The sequence below is a fragment of the Ammospiza nelsoni genome, chromosome 6, assembly GCF_027579445.1.
Source record: "Ammospiza nelsoni isolate bAmmNel1 chromosome 6, bAmmNel1.pri, whole genome shotgun sequence".
Classification (NCBI taxonomy): Eukaryota; Metazoa; Chordata; class Aves; order Passeriformes; family Passerellidae; genus Ammospiza; species Ammospiza nelsoni.
Window position 1 is genome coordinate 16,609,755 of NC_080638.1, and position 20,131 is coordinate 16,629,885.

Genomic DNA, 20,131 nt, shown 5'->3' on the forward strand with positions numbered 1-20,131 from the left:
CATGCAATTCTACTTCCACCCACCTAAATCAATTCTATTTTTCAAGTCACACTAACTCAAACATCATCTGTGTAATCATGTAATGTGTTCAGCTGTGCTGGAGGCTTCAGGCAGTTATATATTTATGGAAGTCTCATCCAGGTTTTTAAAATAAACTCCAACCTCTTCAGAGCCAGCAGGAACATGAAAAGCCTTAAGGCAAAGGCTCAGTCTTAAGCCACGCTGGTTATGGTGCTGAGACCAAGAACCTTTTGAGTTTTCAGTTTTCACTGGTCATAATAAATGTGTTTTCTCCAGTTTGGCAGAACATCTTCTAAATCTCACAAGTGAAAGCACAGTTAAGCTGACACTGCATATTTGAAAAGAAAGCACGTCATACACAGCTCTGTAGAGGAAGAAAATATGCAACAAGTTTTATTCAGCGTTAAGTCCACCAGCACAAAGATTACAGGAGATAGAAAGTGCATTAATAAAAGCTAGTCTTTACCAAAAAGAAAATATATTATTGATTCAAAATATCTTACACTTGGATGATGTAATAACTTACTCTGGGCACCTACTGATTAAGAGAAAGATCAAGAGAACGGCTGCTTCACAAGGAAACCCAACTTCCCAGCTAGTCTGGGGATTCAGTAGAGATCACTGAGTCCAGCAGTCTTCCTTGCTTTCTGCATCAGTGCCCTCAGCTGGAACTGCTTGCGGGACAGGAGACGTACATGCTGCAGACAGAAAAACAACAGCTGGCTACCGTAAAGTTCTCACAAAAACTCAACACGGCCATACCAATGTACTCTGTGACCCAAATGGGATGTCAGCTTTTTGGAAACACTAAATTCATTATGCTACTAAATAGCATTTTCTGGCTTAAAATGACTGGCAGATGGCTACCAAATGCAATTGCTATAGTCTATTTGTTATGATTTTTAATTATTAACTAATTCATTAAATTATAACAATAATTATTAACTCCACGCATATTCTTATCAAAGTAATAATACACACTCCATAAGGTGCAATCACACTAATGCACTTCCCATGGGGCAGAGAATGGTTCTTCTAACAGCAGATAAACAGAACTAGCAAGGTCTACACAGAAAGGAAACAACATGACTTTGTACCTATAATGCTTTCAAAATTGGTCTTTAAATTCTGAAATCACTTTCTAAAACTTATGCTTGAATGTATAAATAGTCCTGTTCCTACAAGATCCTCTACTGTGAAGAGATCATGAACATTAGTAAGCCAAATCAAAGAGTCCAAAGTAAACACATTTAAAATGCACATTTTAAAAATATCCTGAGAAACCTACCTTTAAAAAGACATCTAAATCTATCACTCCACGTCTCAGTGCTTCCCCAAGGTAGAAAATGGTGTCTTCAATTGCATTTTCCTCTGCATATAAGTTCAGGATCTGCTTGTAAAGTGGTGCTGTAGGAATTATAACTTCATCTATGTCATTATTTTCTGACTGACTTTCCATTTTCTCTAAGGCAGAACTGAGCTCCTCATCCTTCTTTTTGAGAAGTTCAATGTTCTTGTCAACTTCAGCCTAAAAACAATTAAGATGTTTATTTCTCTTCTTGTGATACAGTTGTCTAGATGAAAGATTTTTAGACATACCAGTTCATTGTGTACTTCTTTGCTTATCTTTACTATGATTTTTACAGAAGAAAGAGCTATCAACCTGTAGTTTTCAGATTCTTTTAAAGAAGTAGCATCTGTTTCAGATAATGTCAATCCATTACCCATTTATAACTGTAGAGAAGGCATGCCAACACTCCAAGTATTTCAGCTGCCACATTAGGAAAAATAACCATTTAAACTAGCTAAAGGTAGTAATAGCAAAGCCAATGTAATTATTTTCTTTAGAATGCAGGATCTCCCAGTTCTCTAGTCCAATTCATAACTTCTAATAAGTTTTAAACCACATCTGAACACTGAGCTGGTTTCACAAACTGTTCATCAATCCCAAAATCTTTCTCCTGAGCAGCAGTGCAAGAAGCAGATGGACTAAGCAGAAGATGTCTTAGTGAAAAAATGCAAGAATTTCTGAGCACACTGTGAGTAGGAGAGACTACAAGGAAAGGAGAAATTATACAAGGAGGCTGTGACCAAAATCAATGTTCTCTACACTGACACTGAATTGTTCTCCAGTACTGCTGTTACACATTATTATCAAGAAACTGAGATGCAAATATGAAATAATTTCGCACCACTAACATCTCGCACAGGAAGAATGGGGGAAAATAACACTGTTCCTCTGCTTCTGAGCAATGACATTTGTAAGACACATGCAGGACACTACATCTCATGGTCACTGCTATTTCTGACTTGTTTCAGTCTGAGCACAAACCCCCAGCTGCAAAAGAGAGAAAGCACAATGTGCTAGAAGCTTTGTTTTATCTATAATGATTTATGATTAATTAATTCCAAGCTTCTGTTCACTCCTAGGAATACTCAGGTGGGGAGCAGAGGCTCCTCTCAGCTTACCACTTCCTGATCCAGGCGAGTCACCATCTCCTCCAGTTTCTGGTGTCCCTTTTTGAGGTCCTCCTCTGTGCGTTTGAGGGCGTTGAGCTCGGCCTGCGCGCGGTCCATCTCCTCCTTCATGCGCCACCGCAGCTTGTCGCTGACGGCCGAGATGAGGGAGGCGCGGATGGTGTCCTCGCTGATGGTGCCATCTCTGCTGGGGCCTGCACGAGCACGTTGCACAAGCTCAGCCACCATGCTGGGCTGCACTACAAAGCCAGCTGCTATAGCACGTGGCCAAGCTGCTCTATGTACTTGTCACTTCACTTTTTAGTGTCAGTGAGACATTCAAATAAGCTGCTCTCCATATTAATTTCCAGAAGCAGCAAAGAGATCACAGTGAGATAATACACACTAGGATAGACACAAGTAAATTTAAGAGTATGCATCCATTCATTCACTTCACTATTCCCACATCCACACTCTTTTTTTAATTTTAAAAATGAGGTGGCCATTTCCTATGAAGTCCATAAATGTTACTAGTCCAAGAGCTTTTAAAGAAGAACAAGAGTTAAGGGCAGGATATATTCAATCACAATTAATGTAACAGCTAGCTCGACACAATGTATTTACCTACTAGAGGTATTGGTTTGGGGTTTGTTGGTTTTTTTTAGTTTGTTTTTTTTTTTTTTTTTTTTTTTAATTGCCTAGCCTGGTAAGGAAAATTTTAATCTAGGAAAGACAAAGGGAGAATTATAGACACCACCCATTCAGCTCAAGTGGGGATACTCCCAGGAAGGGCATGCAGCCCAGGTTCTCATGGGGAACCACCCTGACACCTGCTGGAGGGACAACACAGGCAGGAACACAATCCTGGAGATTCCTGGAAAGCACTGACAATGAATTTTTGATACAGATGCAGCCAATGAGGAAGGATGTGCTGCTGGACCTTGCAGAACAAACAAGGAACGTCTCGTTGGAGATGTGAGGGTTGGGGCAGCCTTGGCTGCAGTGACCATGAGATCATGGAGTTCTGCATCCCACAAGTAGAAAGCAGGGAAGGAATAAGATTTCAACCCTGGACTTCATAAGAGCTAACTTTGGCCTCTTCACAGACCTTCTTGGAAGAATTCCATGGGAATTTACCATAGAGGGAAGAGGGATCCAAGAGAGCAGGTGAATATCCAAGGATCACTTCCTCCAGGCTCAAGAACAGGGGCATCACATCCCTAAGGGCAAGTGAGCAGAAGGGGCAGGAGACCTGAACAAGCTTTTGAAAATCAGCCTTTCAAGGATAATTTCAAGAGTCTGTCACTAACACACTTTTAAATAGAGAGGCAAGTACTTTGTGTCTGTCACAACAAGTGCAATATGTCTCCAGACCAGGAAACTCAGAGTGCTCTAGCAAATGTGAAGTGGCTACTGGTGATATTTATCACAAACCACTTCAATTATTCTGTGGGAAGAACTGTAGGGTCAGTTTCCCCAGGTTTGTGCCTCACACCTTCTAGATCAGTGAAATTTCAACTGCATTGTAACAACACAGCAAGAGTTACAGCAGCTTTTGTGCCCAAACTTCACAACTGCTATGAATGAAACACAGAGAGATTTGAAACACTATAACTGCAAAGAAAATAAACAAGAAGAATTTTTACCAGAGTATCTTTTTATCCAGAGACACAGCTATCAAAACCCTGAAGTTGTTACATTATGCACATCACATTTTCCAGTGCCCTAGATTTCAAAAAACAACAAAATAAAAAAACACTCATCACTGCTCACGTGATTCTTGTATAATTGAATACTTTTTTTAAACTTCTGCCATCAGAATAATACTGCATAAACTGTATCTCTTCCCTATGTTTTTTACTCAGTTCCTGTCCACAAAACCTACACCAAGCCACATAGATGGGAAAATAAAGTTGTGCAAATGAATGACAGGAACTACAGGAAGAAGCAGATCATGCTTACTAATCCACCAAAGCCTTCTAAAATACAGAACACATAAATTTTGACCATTACTAATGTGAGCACTTTGTATACATGTAAGTTGCACCAGAATATGTGTACTTTTAAAAAAAAGATAAGCTAATTACCACTGAAAAAATAAAGAGATTGAATATTACACAACTGGTGCAAAGAAAGCCTTAAGAAAATATAAATGTCCCATCACTTCATCTGATCTACAGTTGTGGCCTAAAAAAAATCACCCTGTTGTCAGTCAACAAGACAATTTGCAAAACTTGGTTAACTTTTAGAGTCAGCAACAGAAGTTGCCAAATAGCACCCTATACACAAACCCAGGAATCCATCATTGCTGCTTCTTATGAAAAAGAGAAAAGAACAAGAGCACTGTCTACACTGAGAAGTAAAACTTAAACCAAGTCAGTCAAACAATTTAGGAAAGACTTTATTCACTGTATAGGACTTCCTGATTAAGGCAAGGCCTGATTTCCCTTCAAAAACAGCATTAGCATGATTTTAGTTACTGTTTACATAATGAATTATACTCTAACACAAAGTCAGAATCAGCCAGAACCAGTATCAGTAAAACTTCTGCTTACTTTCTTTCCCCTTGACATCCCTCACTCTGGGAGTTTTTATGCAAGGCTCACTTTAACAGTAAAGTGAGGACAGAGGAAAAAAAAATAAAATCACAATACACGTAACACAATGAAAGTTCCCACACAAATGCCACAGTTCCCAGGTATGGTAGAGGTCTTTGAACATAAAAAGCATCATTTTAATACAGCTCAATCAATGTATCTTCTTACAGAGCATGAACCCATAGCATGTTCTGTCACTTCCATAATTAGCCGAGCTTGGAGAAGATTTCATGGCACATGGTCTTTAAATCAACAGAACTCTGAAACCTTTAACCTTTACTAGGCAGAGTCTGGTTTCAGAAGTGACCTTACAGAATCATCAAACCAGTAACTGCAGCAGAAAAGTAATTAATGGCAGATGACTGAACAGAGAGAAAAAGCCTAAAGGACTATTTAAAAACCAGTGATGGTGAAAAACTTGAGCTACTTTGCATGAACATTTTCATTCAATTCAAACTAGGTTTGAACTAGGTTCACTATAGGAAACACCACCACCCACACAAAACTTTGAAGCTGTAACAACTGATATGCTCCTAAATAAACCATCACAATAAACCACAGCCAAACAAACAAACTGTACAGAAAAGAAACTTTTTCAGTTCAAAAGAAAAAACCAATACTGGACTGTAAAAAAACACCCAACAAAATAAACACAACAAAACCACCTCACAACATTTTAAGTGTAGTGGATGATCAAAGAGATGTGTTTGCACTTCATCTGGCACAAGAGATAAGCCATGTAAACCAGGTGCAGGGCTTTTACCTAGCTGCAGCAAATGAGTCAGGGTAATGTTAAATTGTCTCTATGAAACCTGGCATTACAACTTGGTATCACACAGGATCTAACTCAGGACTGGAAGAGTCTTCCATCTTTGCCAGATACTGCATACTATTCATCTCCAGTGGGGTTGAAAAGGAAGGGAAGAAATTAAATAGAGTATTTCTATTTTAAATTGACACTCTGCTACATAAAGGCAAAACTGGATTTGTTTGAGAACAACGCTGCAGAAAGCCAAGTTTGCCTAGAAAGGCTATCGGCTCCCTACAGGAGAGCCAGTGGAGACCATGAATTCTCCAGGACACAGGTGCAGCCCCACAACACCAAGCACAGTCTGAGAGACTTGAGGGGGACAGCAGCTTCCTGGCACTGTGCATGGCAGACTCACATCACCTCAGAGGGGACCACTGAAGCAGCCAAGAACTTTCAGAAGATACCTTCTTAATTGAAAAGGCTGAAAGAACTTGGACACAAAGGACAGGATCAGGCACAAGAAAAATACAACATACAACTTACTGCTGCTTTCAAACTCTGTAGTAACAGAACTCCTCAGATATTTTAGTAAGAGTAAAGTAGAAGCATCTCTCTTCCCTTGCCTTGTCCCCATGTGTGTGAAGAAAAACCACAAAATACACACAGTTCTGGAAAGAAAAGACATTCTATGACTCTAACCCAGGCCACTCCATAAATAACTGAGTTCACACATTAGATGAAGAATTATGGATGCATTTCTAAATTACAGGGCTCAAGAGTCTACAATGGATTGCTAATGAACAGCATCACAAAAGAATCTACACCCTCACCATGTAACTATGCCAAAGGGAGTATCAGCCAGCTGGAAAGTTACTGCACCAGCTTCCCACTAAACTGGGTGACATCTATCACTGGTTCCCAGCCTTCTACACATACACTGACAGTGACAGGGTGGAAAGCAAGGGCCACAGAGCAGCAGACTGGGAAAAGACACAGGTCAACAGCCTAAATGCTGATGCTGAAGGGAACAAAGGAGCAAGTGACAAGTAGAGATCAGCAAGAAGCAACAGGGAAGAGGCCGGAGAAGAAACTCACTAAAAACAAAGCTCATTCCAAACTGCTACTTTAGGAAGTTACTATTTAGGGAGGAAAGAAAGTATAAATAGAGTCCCTTAGATGCTTAAATGATGATAAAGGTATTTTTCTAAACCATGAACAGAGCAAGGCAGACAATCAAAAGTCACCTACAGTTAAAGGGTGAGGAAAATCCCACGTAGTTACATGCAGTGCTCTTCAAAATATTCAGAAAGCACACACAATGCATTGCAAAAGCCCAGAAATTTATCAAATTCCTGACTGAAGGTGAATAAAATGTATTTTTTTCTTCATTTGAGTAAATTTTAATTAAAGATCAATGCTTTGGAACTTCAGAGTAAGAACAACACTTTTTTTTGCATTTTATTTCTTTACATATGAGTTGTAGAGAGAAGCTTTACTTCACAGAAACCCTTTCCAAGGTACTCACCAACAGTGGTGACAGGAGGCTGAGAAGGGTAGTACTGCACACTAGTGGTTGCTGGGAAGGGAACACCACCTGGGTAAGGATAGTTTGGGAAGCTGCTTTGACAAAGAAAGATATGCTAATGTTATGCAACTGTTAGTAAAATATCATCCACCTAGATTATCTTTATTGCCACCATGTTAAACAGTCATTTGCATAATAAAAATGTTAAAATTGCAGGCCTTTTTCCTGTTCACATTAACATCTTACACAACTGGTATTTCTGGTATTAAGGTACCATTTTATCTGAAATCCTATCTAGTTATTGCCTGGTCAACATTTGGATAACAAATTCTCCTGAATCTCCTTGTTTTGCTATATGAAATGCCACAAGCATCCAAAACAAATTATTCTAGCTACAAACTCCCACAAAACAATTAAAAATTAATAGTTTTTAATATAAAAACAGTTAAGAAGATGACTGATGAACTGCTTTATGTAAACCTAAAAATGCTGTACAAAATATGGTTGCAAGGTGAAACCTACTCCTCCAGAAATCCTCAGTCCTGCTCTGATGGATAAAGAAAGCGAAAGTATTCATTTGCTCACTGAAATAATAATGAGATGACATGTGACAGTCTACAACACCTTTCTAAAATACATTTGCTGTCAACTAAAACAAGGACAAATTAGTCAGTACTAGACTGACAAACACCTGGATTCAGCAGAGTATTAACTACAGTAATAATTAAACAAAGTGGCCCCAAACCCCCTGCAAAATATAAAATAATGCTCTGTTTCTCTTCAGGCAACTGCAAATTTAACAGTTCTTGAAACATTCCCATTAATTAATAGATTATATATTTTGAAAACAGTTCTTCTATTACTTTTGTACAACCATTAAGAGTGCTTTAAACAAACATATTCAGGAAGAAAAACCATGCTGTAAGAACTTAAAAAAATCCTAACTTTTCTCCTCTTAAAACATAACACTTCCCACCTCCCAATCCTCAGAGGTTTTTACATTTTAAATATCTTTTTAAAATAAAAATGTTCCATATTACACCAAAATCTCATATGCTCCTACCACAAAATCAGGACATAAGGATATTACCAATAAAAACAATCAATTATGATGTAAAAAATATAAGTACACACTAGGAGGCAGTAGTCAACATCTCACTATTTACTAACACAGATCTGCAAGTCTTCTGGAAATGTTTTATTCCTAACTATTATATAGAAAGAAATCCTGGTTAATTTTAATAAAAAGCTTTTGATGTAACTTTGTGTTCTTCAAATTCCCTTAGATTATTCAAAGTCCACAATAATGCTGGAGTCAAGGTTTGTATTAACTCAGCAAAGTTTTGTTCAATTTTTGGGATGCTAATAAAATCCTGACTTTTAGGGGTACATTTCTTTCTATGTCATGTAAAATATAAATATATAAAAATATATGAGTGAAAAAAATAAATACTGGGAGTTAGGTAATTTCAAGATCTATTTATAACACTCATTATTTTTTTATTTGAAGCAATTAAGAAAGCTAGACCTTCCCCCAATTTTGGCTACTGACAAGAATTCAGCTTTCACTTTTAACAAACCCTGCTAACATGAATACATAAGATACACCATAAGAAAATACAATTATGATTAGACTCTATTCAGTGAAATTCTCTATCAGGAAAATGATGACAGTTTAAAGGGGCTCTTACCTTGGGTTTGGAGTGCTTGATGTTGGATAGGGAGAAATTCCACCTGGAATTCCTGGCACATAGGAAGCTAAATAAAACAAGAATTTTGTGCATTTTTACATTTCAGAAGTTAAAACCCTCAATGTAAAGAAGTTCTTCCTCATATATAAAAATAATCCTATTGTTATATGGATTTTTTTCTTAATCATTACTTTAAACTAACTACTGCATGGACAAAAGTAGGTATTGATTTAAAAATGCATGACAAATGGGTGTACCAAGAAAAAAAAAAGAAACTGCAGCTAGGGTACTGTCGTGGGTTGACAGCCTTTATCCCAGTATCGTGTGTTGTGTCTGGCAGCTGTGCCTTTTCTCTCTTCCCCCCCCCCCCGGCCGTCTTGCTGCGGCGGGGCGGGGAAGAGAGGGGGGAGTGTGTGACCAGGCCTTTTTGCTTTTGGGCTTTTTGGCTGCTTGGCTTGGCTAGCCGCTTTGCTTGCTTGCTTTCTGCTTTTTGCGCTGTTTTTTTTCCTTTTCTTTTGCTCCCTCTTTCTTACCCTTCCCTGAAGATACTGGACCGGCTCCGGACCAGACCTGAGACGTCCAGGACACCTGGAGCTTGCAACAGAAGCTTGACACCCTCACAACACAGTCTGTTTTCTTTTCTTTTCTTGTGTTGGGGAGTGTTCTTTTGTTACTTGTAAATAAATAGGTTTTGTTTTCCACTTTGCTCCTCCGAGAAATTCCTTCCCGAACCCGGTATTGGGGGAGGGGTGGTTGGAGGTTTGTTTTGTTTTGGGGGGCTCCCTTTTGGAGATTTCCCCTAATTTGTCCTAAACCAGGACAGGTACTCAGAAAAAACCCCTAAAACATGGTATTTAAGATGACCCACCTGAAGAGATGTCTCCACTTTTTATGTAATAGCTGAAAAAATAATTTAACCTTTCTAGCCAATGATGCCTTCCTACTAAATAACAAGTGCATAATTTAAGTACCTTCAGAGTAGTTGATTAGCTGTTTCATGATCCAACCATGTCCTTATTTAGTAATTTCTGCTATTTAGAAGTTGTATTTAAAAATTTGTTATCAGCACATATAAATGTCTAAATAGTCTTAGCTTTAAATGTCTAAATAGTCTTAGCTTAAGATTTTTCTTGAGAAGCTGACAAAATTATGTTTTGGACATACTTATCCCACATTTCTAGCAATTTTAGGAATATTTCATCAAATAACTTTTTTTTTTAAAGAGCAATTAAGAGTGGAGCTATTTCCACTCTTCAATGCTTTCAAATAATTAAAATTTCTGTCAAAGGACTTTATTTCTTCTTAAACAATGTATCTGTAATGACAAGAAACCCAAACCCTATATATGTCTGTAAAATAAAGTCTGACTACACTAGTAAAACTAAGTAGCTATTAATAATTTCAAAACCCCGAAGCATTTTCACTAGAACTACTTCAGCTATGAACTAATTCATAGTAATTCAGCTCAATTCAGTTGAAAATAGGAATTCAAAGCACTTCAGCTCTGAGTGACTACAACAGCAATCAAGTGTGGTTCACTGCAGGTTTGTCCTTCAGGCAAAGTCCCTGCTCAAACTACACTTATACTGACCCCCAGTGTTCCTGGAAAATCAGGACAATCCAGTCCTCTGGTGCTCTCACAAACAGCCACAGACAAGCTGAGAAGTCCCAAACACCTGCCTTTAGTCAATTATTCCTAATGGCCCCATTTATGTTTGCCACCCATTTTCTCACAGGTCCAGAGCCTAAAACCTTGCTGAAAATGGGTTCTGCTGGAAATGGCAATGAGTAGCACTTCAGCTTTTCAAATGTAACACTGTGCTCAAGTAAATGCCATATTTCAATAGAAAATGGACACAGCCTTAAAAATCTGGCAAAAATACATAACCCCAAATACAGCTACTGGACCATTAAATTCATGTAGAACTGCTATAACCTTATTAAACAAACAATCTCCAGCTAAACTGCTCCCCCTTCCCTACTGTCCCAGTCTTTGACTTTAGGTCTATGCTAATATTTTTTTGGCTTTTTCCCACCTAATACAGAGTCTCCTCCTGGAAGAATTTCTAAGATTTTCTGTTTCCCACTACTTCTTTTTCCTCCACCTGCCTATCCCCAGTCTTTAAAATAAGATGCCTCCAGAGGATTAAATAAATAAATTATTTAAAAAGTCTTGAGGATTTTTGCAAGAAAATAAGAATGGGTACCAAGTCAGAACACAAACTTAATAGAGAACAAAGAACAATAAAATCACAAGGCAGGTTTTTTTTTTTTATATTCAGCCAGCAATTTGGAAAAAAAAGAGAAAAACGAACCACTAAACAGGAGTGTGGGTATATGAAACAAGCTGTGGGCATGCTTGTGCTTATGAAATCAATGGTTGCAGGATACTTAAAAGATGGGCTTGTATTATTAGAATGAAAATAATTGAGATACAAAGCTATCTGAATAATCACTTTGTAAGTCTATCTTGGAATGTTGACAGGACACTGGTTGTTTTGAGGGTGCTCTGGTTTTGCCTGGGTTTTGCCGTTTTGTTATACAAACTTGATTTCTCCTCTCCAAAACCCAAAGGCTCACATGAATTCTTAGACTCACAGAACCTTTTTAGTTGAAAAAGACCTTTAAGATGATTGAGTCCAACAAGGTAAAGTGAAGTAAATTCACAGCCGATGAATTCATTAGTCAGCAATATAAAAAGTAAAATGCATTATTTGTGGGCTAACTGCAGGGCAACAATCCCTTTGAAATATGATTATTTGCAGAAATCAGCAGTGATGAGCACTTACTGGTTGGTGGGCCTGTTGCCTGGTAAGGGGGGTAGCTGGAGGAAGCAGTAGGACGAGAAAACACTGGAGGTTCCTCTCCAAACACAACAATCATGACCTGGATCAGCTCCAACAAGTCTGACTGGGGCTGGGAGGGAAAGCAAATCACAAGTTGTTCTTTTTGCTAACAGAGTTTAACTGACTGTAGCAATAATAGGATGCCATTCCATCAGCTCTTCAAAGCATTCCTTTTATTTGTGGGTTTAAATGTTCTTAAAATGTGTCTCTCTCATGTGTATACATATGTGCATAATTAACTTCCTTTCTGGATTCTATTAGACATACCAAACCCAGTCAGCTTGACTCAAAACCATACAGCAAAACACACCCAGAAAAAATGGGTAATACATGGCTCCATATCAACTGCAGGTCAATAAATGACTGGGTATAAATATAATAATATTTTAAAAAATTAAATCCACCACCCAACATGAAAAATATACAGATCCCTAAGTTTTTTAGACATTTCAATTTCACAGATCACAGCTTTTGCTCTGATTCAGAAAGTGTCAACAGAAAAAGTATCCTAACCCATTAAGGAGTGGCACAACCGTCCTTGAAATACAGTTTAACCAGGCCTCTCTGTTTATAACTACTTAAAATAAGCATGATTTCATTTTGCCAAAATGAGAACAAGCATCATGAATGCAGCACCAGATTAAATACCCCAATTCAGAGTTTACTTAGCTCTATAACCCACTTACTTATTTTTACCAACCTCTCAAACTGAAAGAATTCTGTATCAGCTGTACCTTAGATGATTCCCTTGCTCTGTGCAACACCTGATCTGGGCAGTCTTTTTCCACTAATACTGTGCAAGCACTGAACTACCACACACCCAGCCTGAGTAAATGCATTCCTGTTAATCACTTTTTACAGAACCATGCATCTTGTATCATTTTTCTAATCTTGTCAACACAGTTTAGCTTCTTTACAAGTCCATGTTTTGGCCAAAACTTCTGTGAGGCCTGCACTGCTCAATGCCTCTATTTACTGGTAAAGCAAATACATCCATATACATGAGGCTCCAGGAATGTCAGCATAAAGAAGCCCAAGAACTTGTAAAAGTCCATTTTAGTCACAGATTTAAGTAAATTTATAATTTCCCTACTGTAAATATTCTTATCTCACAAATCTTCACATCACTCTCTTGCCAGGGGAGAGGACACCTTGTGCTGCACTGTTTAATCAGACAAGTAGTAACAGAAAATACAATTAATTTCATTAAATAACCAGAACACAGAATGCAACATCCTGAACTTTAAGACATTCCAAAAAACATACAGTTGATTTTATTTTAAAAATGGTTTAACATCTCTAACAAAGACTATGGTTTTTATTAAAAATGATACAACTTTCTTGAGGAATGCAGAATGAGCAGTTTGAGAACTCCAAGTTCCCTATACTTACATATTTCCACTCATGCAGGTAGGGAAGGTATATCTTTCCATTTGCATCAACATGCTTCCCAGTTTTTATTGTCATAGAGCTAGTGGGTTTAACAAAACAAATTGGGGGGTTGAAAGGGTAGGTGTCCAGCAGCCACAAGCAAATTGGGATATTATATGTGTTACCTAGAAAAGACATTTTGAAAGATTTTAGAAGTTGTCTCAATTCTTCAACTGTCCTCCTGTATTCAGATTCATAAAAAACTCCTAAACCCAGTAAATTCAACTTTTAACAAAGCTAGAAGCCAGAGCCAAAATTTACTAATAACATTCAGTGAATAGGTAACACTATGGCCACAAACTCAACATCTTTCAGAACAATTTAACCTTGATTTACAATCACCACTAATGCACAATCTCATTTATTCTATAATGCTACATTATAAGGCTCTAATTTGAATTATCATTAGCTGCAGCAATAAATGGTTCGCAACCCTCAATTCAACTGACAAGCCTGAAAAACTGTGCAATCCTGAAAGAAAAAAGATGCTACAAAGCTGTATATGACTGAAGAAGCAATGCTCAGCATTCAAATGTTATCCTGCAGCAAAACCAGAGAACAATTTCTTTAAAATATTTTACTTTGGACAAGCAAAGGATTTCAAGAAAAGAGTGATCACTAAAGTAGTGAAGTTGAAAGGATAAATCCAAGTTTTTCATGCAATTTGGGAAAACAATGGGGATGATGACCATTATAATACATGCATACCTCTGTAAGGCACAGGAATGGTTCCACTGAGGCTCATCAACTCCCTGGATGAACCATCATTAAAAACTGAAAGAGAACAAACAATATTTTTAAACAAACATATTGGTTATGTTAATCTCAGTTCAGGTTATTCCCCATCTATTACTGGCATAAATTTTCACAAGTTACACATATAAACTCAGCCTGAAAGGTTCAGCTCTTGCACATTTATGGATTAGCAGATGACTGTCCACAGTCCGGTAACTCCTTATGAATGACACACTTCTGAGAAATGAATGATTAACCATTCATTTCTCTGCTCTACAAATAAAACTGTTTCCTCATTCAGTGACCAAATAAAATGATGGAACCTTGCAAACTGCAAGTAATGCAAATTGCTGCAAAAATAACCTGAACTCAAACTTGATTTAAAAAAACAACTGTCATCTGAGGTTTATAAAAGAATTTCCTATGCCTTCTTCAAAAAAATAGGTCAGCAAGAATACTGAAAATTCCTGGGCCACAGGCATTTGTTACCAAATCAGTAAAGGTAATTTAACCAAACAGTAACACACTGAAGAGGAAGAAAAAGTGCTTGACTCTGACAAATATTAGTCACAAACTGCACAAGAACTCTGACCTAAATTTACTGAGTTGCTGTATTTAGTTTCCTCATACTTTTAATCCAATACATTATTCTTGGCTGAATGAATCAGCTTCTGTTGAGGAAGCTTTTATCTTCTTAATTCCAACTGAAAGTTTCTAGCCATAATTCAAATGTTGGTTACTGTGCATAGTTATTGTGGTGCTGATGTTCTGCAAAGGCAGGTAGAACATGTTGGGATGTCAATGGGGATATGTACTTCATTAATAATATGAACTTGAAAACTGTCTCCTCAGCAATGTAATTGTCAGATTATGCTCTTCTCTAACTTGGAGATGGGGCAACTGAGAGGCATTTTAAAATATTTCATTCCATTTTTAGTCTCATGAGAAGGGTGAGACAATACAGATTGTCTCTGTAATCTACAGATTGTAACAGATGTTATAATTTACACCATCACAACTAGAAGTGAACTATTTCCTAATTACAATACACTATAAGTGTTTCTCGGCCTATCAGCTTTTGCTACACCATGCTGTAAATGTCTTAAAGCCAATCATCTAAAATTACCCCTCCTGGGTCCTACTATAATGTATCTTTCATAGTTCTGTTTCTCTGAAGTCTTATTTGCAAGGCCATCCTTTGAAATTTGTTTCTAGTTCCATGCATTTCTAAGCCAGCAGTTTTTATCTCAAGGTTTGCATAAAGGTGCATCCTATGTGAGCCTTCTGTCAGGCTTTGAGAATTCTCTACAAATCCATTTCCCACATTTCCCCCTCTCTCTTGAATGGAAAAACGTTTTTGATGGCTTTGTTCATTGTTTGTCATGTACAGTAAAGTACACAGGAATTCTCTACAAATCCTTTTCCCACATGTAATCACTTTCTTGCAGCTGATGTCACTGCTACAAATAATATTGATTATCTGTAAGTGATTCTGTGCTTAGCCTCTTCCAGGCAGCTTAAAGAGCATTAGAGAACACAAATGGCTACAGCTCAAGGGTATCTGGAACTGTGATCACCATCTTATGCAAACTTGTGCAGCTATTCCAGCCACAGTCCTTTCACTCCTGCTTTGTTTCTTCAGTCACTGCATGAATTTTTATTTCTGTGACAGCTGCTGGCTTGCAGCTACTCAAGTTAATCCACCTTTTACCTGTCCATGTCCCTTCTTAATATTTCTCAATCCAGATACACAACTTAAAAAGCAGAAGACTTGAAAATTTCTGATGATGTATTAGTAATATAAATTAGATCACAGAGGAATCCCACAAGTAGCAGTTAAAAAAAGGTGACCATAAGAAGGCTGACCTCAGCACCTACACTGGCTCACTGTATGCTGTGAAACCCTAGTATCATCTTCCTTTAACACACTTCAACTTTAATGAACCTAGATACTTTAAAACAGCTAACAGTGATTATCATTGATAATTTACATTCTAAAATTCTCATGCCAATTTTCTGTGTACTTGACTCTGTTTTCCTCATACTCTTAAGGACTACCACAATGATTTTAAATGAAGCATTTCTTCATTGATTTACAGTTCTTCCTACACAGAATTTTAAGAATGTCTTTATATGGCAGCAAAGCTGAATTTGTAAGATATCAGCAATCTCAGGACACCAACTGATGACATCAGTGAGTGATTAACTAAAAGTTAAGCTGTGAAAAACGTGACACTTCTTGGCACATTAGACTGTTATTTTCTAAAGTAACTTTATTATATTACTGAGTCTGTGTTTCTAAAGAAGTGTTGATGTCAGAGACAAAAAAGAGAAACTCAAGTTATGTTTTCTGGTGTTAATTTTCTTTCCTCCCCTACAAAAACTACCAAAGACATCTAACACATCAACAATTCACCAACAGAAATTTTCTCATGCACAGACTAACCATATGAATCCATGACAGGTTTGAGGTCCTTGTACTGAATAATAACACTGGTTGTCTCCTGTATGGTTAGGTCTCTATACTTGTACTGGAAAACAAAAGAGAAAGAAATTACTTCAGAAGTTAATTTTTAGTATAATTTAATTAAATTTTTTATTTTACCCAACAGACAGCATTTATGAGAGCTTACACCTATACCTGGACATTCTTCTCCACTCTTAGTTTGGAATAATAATTTATTTGTCCATATTACTTAAATGACCATTGCCTATATAACTCATTGAACTTTAACAAGATGTTAAGTCTTAACAAGGATGTAAGCATCAACTGATTTGGGAAAGAGCTATTGCATTTTTTTTCATGTTCTACCACAACCAAGTGTATCTGAGAAATATGAATGAATCTTAAAAAAAAAAAGTCATCTCCAAACAAATATGGTGATGTTTTGAACAGCTGTCTAGGATATGAACCACACAGATCTATTTCATAGCACTTTTCAAAGCAACACCATATTTATCAATCACTGATTAGCATTTACATGTATTTTGTCAGCTAGAAAGCAGACATATCAAGGCACAATATTACCAGCAATCATACTGGTTTTACCCCTGTCCTTTTATCAGGAGCAGGGAGTAACAGCACAGATACCCTACAGAATATACAGATACCCCACTACAGAATTCACCAGCCTCAGAGCCATAATCCACAGACAGCAAAGAGGCTCCTGGGCAACACAGAGTTGGTTCACCACACAGTGCAGCCCTTTAGCCTTGTTGTCATTTCTCTTAATAATTATGATTAAAAAGCCAGCAATGTGATCCCTTGACATTTTTTCATTCTAATACAATTTAAAAAAACTGCAATCTTCAGATGTTATAAGGAACACAGCCAGCCTGTGGTAGGAAGACAAAGGGCCCAGCACAATGAAATGTCCGACATCCAAAGCACGCAAATGTTAACATCTGAACAAATTCATTCAGACATCATCTAACAGCAAACTGTGGTGCCACAGCTAAAGGTCACCTTGGCCCTGACAAACACTCATGAGTTGTGAAGCTTAGACAGTAACTCTTCTTCCTGTCACCTCCAGAGACGGAGAAGGACGCTCCTCTGGGGCATGACAACTTGGATTTACTGAGCAGAGATGAACCCACCGTGCCACTTCCATGATGCCACCTCAGCCCAGAGGAAGCACCAGCACCTCGGGTGATGCTGTGACTGCTCTCCCTCAAAGGACCAAGGACAAAACAGCCACATGGTCTGTCTGCAAAGTGCTGCTGTGTGGGACAGAAAGCAACCCCTCCAGCAGGGATTCCTGTGGAGGTCAATCAGCCCCTGGATGCTGTTTTGGTGGGAGGGCTGCAGCAAAGCATCTCAGCCTCCTTTGTAAAACTGGTGCAGGACTGGGGTGTGCAGCAGGACTTGTTGACAGAGCAACAACTTGGTTAATATTTGAATACATTCCTCCCTCCCTGCCCAGCACCTGGCAGAAGCAGGAACAGGCATTGCCTGGACATGGAGGAATTTTCATGTACACCAGCCAGAGACTGGCAGCACATACCCACACCACTGCAGGTGTCACTACAGGACAAATGACAGCTGGTTACCAGCTACTTTCAAAAGGCAGGGTCTTCTCAGAGGAACAAACCTTATGGTCCAGGATAGAGCCTCAACAAGACTGGCATAATCACTATTAAAAAGAGAGCAGGATTCTGCTAACAGAAGCTCCAAAAAAAGCACAAAGATCATAGAATGGTTTGGGTTGGAAGCAATCTCGTAGATGATCTTGTTCCCAGCCCCAGGCAGGGAACCTTCCACTACCCCAGGCTGCTCAGAGCCCCTTCCAGCCTGGCCTTGGACAGTGCCAGGGATGGGGCATCCACAGCTTCTTCAGGCAGCCTGTGCCTCTGCCTTGCCACCCTGACAGTACAGAAGTAAGCAGAGTCAGGCTCTACTTCCACAAGAATCTCAGTCAGTTGAGTCAAGAACTGATAAAACAATGCCTGCCTGCTCAGCAGGCACTTTGTGAATCTGGTACACAATGGGGATGATGAACCACAAGTTTGGTTATTGGGGGTGCTTTCAAAAATTAGGCACAACACTCGAACATTAAGCAAGCATTTTCATATCGCTATTAAAACAAAAGAAAGATAATACTCTTACAAATTGTTTTTACACTGAGTGATGATTACTTAGTAGAGGGACAGTTGTATGATTCCAGCTACTGCCGCAAGTAGCAGTAACATTAAATGTTCATTTCAGCTGCTAATTTCTGTACTTAGATTGATTTCCAATAAATGTCAAAATCTCTTTGGAAAATATAAGATCCTAGTGATTCCTACAAAGGTAACTAAAACTGATTAATTTGAATTCCTAATTTCTAGACTCCTTTTTCCTCCTCCATTCTCAGATTGCAAATGCATTCCCCTCATTTTACATACCACAAAACAGATCACAGAAAGATGAAGCTTCATAAGATCTGACAGCAGGTAAATACCTCAAGTTAAATTAAGTGCTTAGGTTCCCCCAAACTAAGATCAAGCTTTTGTCATCTCATACACTGAACTAACCAATATGTGAAATATTACTAAACTTCCCTCTCTAGAACAGAAAGTGCAACTATTTTTAACGAACAAATATAATGAAATAGCATCTTCATTTTTCATCACTTAGAGGAAGTCAGACAGGAGTATAAACTTAACAAATGTGGGGGAACAAGGACAATGGACCACCTTAAATTCTATTTCTTCTATGGCATCGCAGTAATTAACTTAGCAAAGACAGGTGCATACAAATACACACATGATCTCATTTGCTGACACTGACTGGGTAATCAACACTCATTTTCAAGCTGATAAAAAAAAATCTGCTTATGACTCCATGCAGGTGAATGTGCCTTTGGTTTTGATCGGATTCTCAACTATTGCACTTCATTTCAAAACGCTACACGTATGATTAAATAGTGCCAAAACAAAAATTTCAAAATCCCCCCAACAAAGCCGTAACTGCCGCTAAGTGCCATCCTTAGTGGTTTTCATTCCCAGCTGCTGGACAAAGGGCAGCTTTCAGTGAGGAGTGGCACGCGTGGCTCTGCATGATTCAGTGGTTAATGATCTGCCTTCCATGAGATTTTCCCGTTTCCTTACACAGGGGCGATAACCAAACGCACCCCACCGGGTCAGTGACGCAGAGCTCGCCTTGCCCGTCCTGTGGCCGGGGAGCTCAAGCACGGTCCCAGCCCACGGGTGCCCGGCACGGTCCCAGCCCAGCCCCGCGGCCGGGCACGACCATTTTAGGCTCTCTGCGCCGTTCCTCCCTTCCCGACCCAACTCCCCGGAGCCTGCGGGCGCTGGGCCCCGCTGCCGCCCGCGGGCCGAGCCCGGCCGGGCCGCGGCCGTACCTTGGTGAGCATCTTCTTGAGCTGGCTCTCGGACACGGCCATGGCGGCCGCCCCTCGCTGCCGCTGTCGGTGCCGCCGCTCCCGGTGCCGCCGCTCCCGGTGCCGCCGGCCCGGCCCTACATAAACACAGGAAGCGGCCGCGCGCCCGCTTCCGGCGGCGGCGCCGCTGCCGCGCGTCACGGGGCGGGCACCGAGCGGGGCCGGGGCGGCGCCGAGCGCGCCTTTGGCATTATC

The 20,131-nt window shown here is 39.1% G+C and overlaps 1 protein-coding gene across 2 annotated transcripts; it reads right to left on the bottom strand.

Annotated features, from left to right (window-relative positions):
• Nucleotides 1–388: 388 nt before the first annotated feature.
• On the bottom strand, nt 389–20,021 carry TSG101 (tumor susceptibility 101). Of its 2 annotated transcripts, none has more exons than XM_059474268.1 (10): nt 19,898–20,021; nt 16,501–16,585; nt 14,028–14,093; nt 13,281–13,444; nt 11,832–11,958; nt 9,043–9,109; nt 7,352–7,446; nt 2,491–2,693; nt 1,310–1,549; nt 389–719 (listed from the first exon to the last, which is right to left on the bottom strand). In XM_059474268.1, exons 1-10 carry the CDS (start codon nt 19,937–19,939, stop codon nt 630–632), a joined length of 1,179 nt encoding a protein of 392 aa, XP_059330251.1. In that variant the 5' UTR covers nt 19,940–20,021; the 3' UTR covers nt 389–629. The 2 variants fall into 2 exon arrangements, with proteins under 2 accessions (XP_059330251.1, XP_059330252.1); XM_059474269.1 differs by having other exon boundaries at nt 7,352–7,443; nt 19,898–20,009.
• Between the last annotated feature and the right edge of the window lie 110 nt (nt 20,022–20,131).

Coding starts and splice junctions, on each gene's coding strand:
- TSG101 (XM_059474268.1), bottom strand. CDS start 19,939: ATGGCCGTGTCCGAGAGCCAGCTCAAGAAGATGCTCACCAAG. Junction 7,447..9,042: donor TCAAGCACTCCAAACCCAAG/GTAAGAGCCCCT, acceptor TCTTTGTCAAAG/CAGCTTCCCAAACTATCCTT. Junction 2,694..7,351: donor GCCTCCTGTCACCACTGTTG/GTGAGTACCTTG, acceptor GTGCTCGTGCAG/GCCCCAGCAGAGATGGCACC.